At 36.7% G+C, this 7,269-nt stretch overlaps 1 protein-coding gene across 1 annotated transcript; it reads right to left on the reverse strand.

Annotated features, from left to right (window-relative positions):
- Positions 1 to 2,954: 2,954 nt before the first annotated feature.
- LOC139125912 (dimethylaniline monooxygenase [N-oxide-forming] 2-like) lies at positions 2,955 to 6,801 on the reverse strand. The gene is made up of 3 exons (XM_070691997.1): positions 6,588 to 6,801; positions 5,904 to 6,139; positions 2,955 to 3,241 (listed from the first exon to the last, which is right to left on the reverse strand). The coding sequence occupies exons 1-3, from the start codon at positions 6,772 to 6,774 to the stop codon at positions 3,152 to 3,154; spliced, it is 513 nt and encodes a 170-aa protein (XP_070548098.1). The 5' UTR covers positions 6,775 to 6,801; the 3' UTR covers positions 2,955 to 3,151.
- Positions 6,802 to 7,269: the final 468 nt, after the last annotated feature.

Consider the following 7,269-nt stretch of genomic DNA (forward strand, 5'->3'; position numbering starts at 1 on the left):
GTGACGTCAGCAAAGACGAGGGTTTCCCAAACATATCGGCAGTATCCATCCGAACGCGTATGCGAAGTGGTCTGAATTAACAGCTGAAGGAACAGTATGTCGTATAAGAGAACTCCAAGGTCTAATATTTACGTGCATCAACGACAGAAAAAATGTACAATATAATCCAGCAATGACAAAGTAACTAGCATTTTTCACGCTAGCATCTATACCAATATATCGTACTCAATGAGAGCCCCTCGGGTTCGTAAATATTTAATTGTAGCATATCTTGTTTAACGAATATCTATAAGAAAGGGATCAATTGCTTGGATGGTCTGAAATTGATACAGAAGGAGTGTGTGCCAGACCCAGTGTCAAAAGTTATGCTAGCAGTACTATACAGGTCATGTGTAGGTTGTGAAAACTGCCGATATTTACGTTCATATCAGTTTACATATTATACTATGGGTTTATGTTGTGAAGAATACGATACATTTCCTCACAGTTTATACGAGTAAGTCCTGATCGTTAACATCATTCGTCTTGCTCTTCACTCACTTTTTTCAAAAAACCAGGAATACATTCTCCGGTAATTAATAACTTTTCAATAATATTGATTTCCGTTGGCTCTCCAGCCTGAATAATTCCAATAAATATAGCCGCATCAATACACGTTATTAAATGAATATGCATTATGCTATTGTAGTGTGCACGTGTATAATACGCCCACATCGTTGTTCATGCATACATGCATACGTATTCATTTATTTTATCGAAGTCATGTTGTTGTGATTTTGATCGACTTTATATAAGGTGACCCGATAAATCAAGACATAAAAAAAAAAATAGAAGGCATGTCCAACGACATTCCAGTCGCTAAAACTAAAGTTATTCCCGAAAAACGGACGGGGCCACCGTCGATCGTTTTATTTTAAAGAATCAGTAACGTCGCGGCTCCAGTCGAGTCGTAAGGCTCAAAGACTTTGTCGTACCTGGCGATCCCGTTTGGCGATTAACCCGAAATCTAAACCTCAACTGAGTTGAATATTGAGTACCGTATATTCTTCGGGGAAAGCGACATAGGAGGAACAAGCATAAAGCATTCAGATACAAACGATAAATTTCCTTCATCACACAAAAAAGTTCCATAAATTCTCGCTCGGAATCAAACCTGGAGCGTAAAGGCTGTAACGAAGACATGTCGATCCGTAGTCTTAACTCTCCAGTGCAGCACTGGAATCCGCTGTATTTCGAAAGTGGACTCAGACATAGACAACACTCAAAACAGAACAGAGTTTGCGTCAAATAACAAAATTAGGATGTATGTATGTATCTATTAGCAAACATCAAAGTCCGTAAGACGAAAACATTGACGACCGAGATAGGGATTGACGATTTGACACCAGCGGAGACCGTTGATTACAGCGTTGTGGCCACAAACACGCATTAAGGTACTATGTCTGTCATCGAACGGAATCTTTTGCGCTTGCCAAGGTCGTTACGTTGTGTGATATTTGCAAAAGCCACTGCATCTCTAAGAATGAGAATTACTGTTCAATCTTGTCGTTGCATAAAATATATTTGTAAATGTTCTAAATAACTCTGAACACTTCTGATATATATATATATATATATATATAATATATATATATATATATATATATATATATATATATCAGAAGTACAATTGAGTACAACGGAAGTACATTTAACAAAAACGCAAGCTACAGAAATCTACAGCTCGCAGAGCAATGCCCGCTGCAGCAAGAACATCTGTTCCGTGGTCTGCATGAACGTCGGTGTCAGAGAACCGGGTATATGGCGCGCTACACTCGGCTGTGGAGAATCCAGCTCCACTACAAAGCTTACCTAGTTGGGGTGCAAACGAGAATTCCGAGTACAGGTATCAAGTCAAGCGAAGGACCTTTCATAGGTCTTCCTGCTATGTGGGGTTATCTCATTTGAAATAGGATTCAGACCTACCCAGCAATCAGGAGGTAAAAGAACAAAGTTAACGTAGCACCGGTAGGCCTACACTAGCTAGCCGTTGGATCTCTGCCATGACCGTGCACAGGATCTCTCGATACGTTCCTATGTGTAGCCGTGCAATTTTCCTGCCGAATGCCGCAAAAACCCGCTCCTTTTATCTATTGTGTCCTATTATTTGACTATTTCTTGCCACGTATTACTAGAAGAAGTAGAAATTGTGATCAACAGCGGGTCGTGGGCAAGTCGTCGCGGGGCCGGTACGTTGTGCAGCTGGTTGTGGGACCGGATTCTCTCATATATCCGTGCACGTCAACGCGGTGACTTTCTCCCTTATCGAAGCAACAGCATCTCCCGTGTCCTGCTCTGGCTTGCCGATCATGGTCTTGAGTTTAATTGTTTGTGTTAGGCATTGTGCTGTTGCAGGTCTACATATCAATATCTATCTATCTATCTATCTATCTATCTATCTATCTATCTATATCTATCTATCTATCTATCTATCTATCTATCTATCTATCTATCTATCTATCTATCTATACATATATATATATATATATATATATAAAATGTTGATCATTTTATTGATGTATTAGCTATGTATTGTACATAGCATTGTGTACAACCAGCGTGACCGCGCGCGATCAAACCCGTTTGTTCACTGTGACTGCATGCAGTAAACTCAGCGACATAATGTCCACAGTGTCTCAATGTTCGTAGTCTTACATGAGTTGATAGATAGAAATACACTACTAAGTTCTTTCCGATCTTAATATTTTACTATTGCATGATGTTGAGTCTTACAACGGCGTTAACAAAGTGAGGGACCGCTCCCATCTCACTCCTATTGAAGTTGAGAAGACTTATGTTTACAAACATTTATGTTTATCAACAAAAAAATCGCGCACGCGCAGCGCGACGACCACTGCGCTTTAAACTTGTGTTTACTGAAACATTCGTTATCCATGTTACAAATCGGCAAAACCTTTGCTCAATTACAACACTTCAGCATAGAAAATCGAGCCCTTCATTTATTTCAGAACTTCGAATGAAGGGTAGCCCTTAAGGCAAAATATTGAGTTTTTCACAGTATTTAAAATCCTGTCCCTAGCACCAGGCCATGCACCTGGACCCTGCAGACGATACCAGTAAGCTACCATAGGACCATACTCGTTAGCAATTGCTAGTTTTGGTCAGACACGAGCAGACGCCAGAATGAAGGTTTCACACCAAGTATCTCGGCTATATCCTCCATATGAGATGGGCCTGGAACCTGTCAGAAACAAGAGAAATATGATACACTATAACAACATAGGCCATTTTGGTCACTTCAAAATGACTTTATATTTCGCGCGAATTAATCCAGGCATTTGATTGACAGCCTACCTCAGGAGACCAGGAATATTTATTTCGAACCAATGAATAGCAGCGCCGAAACTTAATCGTCAATCAAAATTTTGCATTTGTGGTACTGAAAGACAGAATTTGATAAAACCTGACATAACAAACGCCACTACTTAGGGACTGGACATAAATTACAGGGGGATGGGCCGGTGTTTTTCGAAAAACCGCTACGTCAAAAATAGTGACCCTTCAAAAGTTCATGCACAAAAATTAGTGACACTCCCCCTTATCCGTGCATAAAAATAAGTAACCCTCCCCTGTTACTCTATACCCCCCTCCTCAACAAACCCGCAATGTGTTCAAGACCCCCTTCTGACTTGCTATACTTTTGAAGTCCCCCAAAAGGAAGGCAAAATGTGGCCGATATAATGCTTTGTCCAAAAAATATCAAATCATATGTGTGAGATAATTCATGTAAATGTACTTTGCTTGAAGTGGCAGGTAAAAAGTGCATGCGTGTACAAAAAATGTAATTTTTAGATTTCATCGATAATGTTGATTCACTATACATGGTAGTCGACTATAAGAAAACTATGAACGTGTATTTTCCAATATAAAACTAGCAATATCTGTTCATCTATAGATGTTTAATAACTGATATAAATATACTTGATTAGCATGGGTTGTTTACAAGTGCACAGGTGAACAAGATATTTGATTTTGGAATTTCGCTCAAAATGTTGATCCACTATACATGGGAGTCTATGACAAAACTGTAAAAAAAAATTTCACAATTAAAAATATGCAGTATTTGTGCATATATAGACCGAGAATAATTGACATAATTGTACTTGATTAGAAGAGGGTGGTAACACGTGCATCTGTGTACAAGAACTTTGTTTTTTGAATTTCGCATAAAATGTTGATCCATTATACATTGTAGTCTATGACGAAACTATGAATAATTTTTTAAAATACAAAACTTGGCAAATCTGTGTATTTATGTATGCTTGATTATTGATATTTATGTTCTTGATTAGACTAAAGTGGTTTCAAGTCCATGTATGTGCAAGAAATTTGATTTTGGAATTTCACCGAAATGTTGATTCATTATACATGGCAGTCTATGATAAAACCCTATGAATAATTTTTTCCAATACAAAAATAGGAAAATCTGTGCATTTATGTACACTCGATGATTGGTCTTAATGTTCATGGTTAGACTAGAGTGGTTTCAAGTCAATGGTTGTGCAAGACATTTGATTTTGGCATATCACTGGAATGTTGATTCACTATACATGGCAGTCTATGATGAAAGTATGAATAATTTTTTCCAATACAAAACTATGTAAATTTGTACATTTATGTACACCTAATTATTAGTATTAATGTTAATGATTAGACTAGAGTGGTTTCACTTCAATGGTTGTGCAAGACATTTGATTTGGAATTTCACTGAAACGTCGATTCACTATGCATGGCAGTCTATGATATTTTTTTTTCCAATACAAAACTTGGTAAATCTGTGCTTTTATGTACACCTAATTATTTGTATTAATGTCATGACTAGACCAGAGTGCTTTCAAGTCCATGGTTGTGCAAGAAATTTGATTTTGGAATTTTATCGAAATGTCGATTCACTATACATTGTAGGCTATGAGTAAACTACAAATAACTATATGTTATCTGATCCTAAATTGTTTTTCAAAAGTTGTTAGACCTGAAGCTTCCAGTTGTTATTGATGACATTTCGCACTATTCTGAATAGTTTGTTTTCTGTCAATGTCCTCAAAAAAATAAAAAAATGACTATAACGACATGAACATTTGACACGACCTACACCCAATGTATTGTCAATGGGAGAATGATATCAAATAAGTGATCTTATATTTTATTATTATTATTATTATTATTATTATTATTATTTTATTAAACTTTATTGCCCCTAAAATGGGAAGCTTGTTTTGCAACGGCACAGACAAACAACATTAAAAATACGGTGATAAAAAGGATAATACAAATCGAAGTTACGAAAAAAAACTAATTACAATAAGTGTTTAACAGTGGACTTAAGACATTCTCTGATCGGTAAATATGTTCAAAATATTTTCTCATACTCTACCATGTTTTGTTGATCAACATCTTTGATGGAATCCAAAGATCACATCTGTGTTTACACATGAACTTTTTACCTTCCACTCCAAGCGAATTACATTTACAAAAAAAAACATAGTTAAATCTACATATATAGCTTGTTTTAAGGGAAAATTCTAAATAGTTGTCCAATGGATTCCATTTATTATGATTTGGTATTCAGAGAGAAGCACTGTTACGGCAAGGTATTGCCGCCTTATAGTTGCTCAAAAAATAACGACTCTCACTCAAAAAGCATGCATGAAATTTCATGACCCTTCAAAAATGCTTGCGCAAAAAATAGCTACTGAAAAAGCAGCCGCTCTACCCCCTGTAATATTGTTCAGTCCCTAGTGCACTTTTATTAGCAATGATCGCTACAAATGAGATTTAATTTCTCAGCACGGTTACTGTATACGGATTTCAGAGGAAACGGCTCGAGAAACAGAAAGTCTTACTTGAAAATACTTGTTTTTCACATTTTTCACATTCTGGTCGACATCTCGTTGCATGATAGTCTTTTCAGGAAGCGATATTTTGCCTGCAAATACTCTGCTTGCTAGTCTGGCATGCAGCTCTGCTACCGGCCAGTGTGGTCCAATCGTATACACTATGTTGATCAGCGCAAGCCTTTCTGGATGTTCAAGACGAATTGGAAATATGTACTTGTACAGCTCAGCGTTGTCTGATTCGTCTTTGGAATTAATAACAGAAAAGTGTTAAAACGTCCAAAGCATCAACATCAATAGAACAATCAGATCGTTGTAATGAAACGGGGTCTAATGAATGTATGTTTACCTCAGAAGTATGATATTGATGTAATCATCTTACTACTTCATCATACTTCCTTATCATATACTGTTAAATAACAATTCAAACCACGAACCTATTCGCCCGACATAAAGCACGCTTATGCCAAGACGGCAATCTCAAAACGAAGCTAATTGTATCGGTGAAGAATGAGAGAAATAATGATGTCGATGGTCATGATGGTTTTTGTTGAAATGACGGTCACTGATTTGGTGGTGATTATCAGTCATTATACGATTGAGATTGTTGAGATGGTTGGTGTCAGAACTTTTGTAAAATTTTAACAGCAAATTTTCCCATGATATGAACAGAAAATAGCAAATACAAATTACCATACAAAATCGAATCATCAATTGTTGGTACGGAGAACTTGTAGCCAGTCGCAAATATTACAGCATCGATGTTCTTCAGGATTGTGCCGTCCACAAGAATGACATCATTTTTCAGAAATTCTTTAATTTCCACCACTGGTTTGATCTGGCCTTGTGTAAGCCTATCTTGCATGTCATCACAAATCATCAGACTCTTCAATGGCGAATATAAATCTTTACCCTGACAGCGTTTTGTGTGTGTAAAGGTAATATATTACTATATATATGATTATCAAATATTGCAATGTTCTAACGTTCTTATAAATATATATGTAACCTTTGTTCATCAGAAAAACTACAACTATCAATGCTGACAAATCTACGCTGTTAAACAAACGCTCGGAGTTGGTTGCAAAATGTTGCCACAAAACAAATATTATTTACCAAATTTAAACACCACCTACAAATCAAAAAATACATTTATAAGACTGACGAGCTAAGAATCGTTTCACTTCTTCTGTCTGACGATTGCGGGATGCATGTAACTTAATTAAAAGATATCATTACTCTGTACTTGAAGTAATTTTGTTATATTATTTGTAACGCTCTGCTTTAGCATCGAGCACTGTAATTTACCTGTAAACCAAATACTTGATGATCGACGACTCTTGTTTTGCTTATGTTCTCTATCGCCTTTATCATC

This window comes from Ptychodera flava, assembly GCF_041260155.1.
Source record: "Ptychodera flava strain L36383 chromosome 3 unlocalized genomic scaffold, AS_Pfla_20210202 Scaffold_26__1_contigs__length_13983176_pilon, whole genome shotgun sequence".
Taxonomy (NCBI): Eukaryota; Metazoa; Hemichordata; class Enteropneusta; family Ptychoderidae; genus Ptychodera; species Ptychodera flava.

Coding starts and splice junctions, on each gene's coding strand:
- LOC139125912 (XM_070691997.1), bottom strand. CDS start 6,774: ATGATTTGTGATGACATGCAAGATAGGCTTACACAAGGCCAGATCAAA. Junction 6,140..6,587: donor TGATGATTCGATTTTGTATG/GTAATTTGTATT, acceptor TTAATTCCAAAG/ACGAATCAGACAACGCTGAG. Junction 3,242..5,903: donor TGAAAAACAAGTATTTTCAA/GTAAGACTTTCT, acceptor TGTTTCTGACAG/GTTCCAGGCCCATCTCATAT.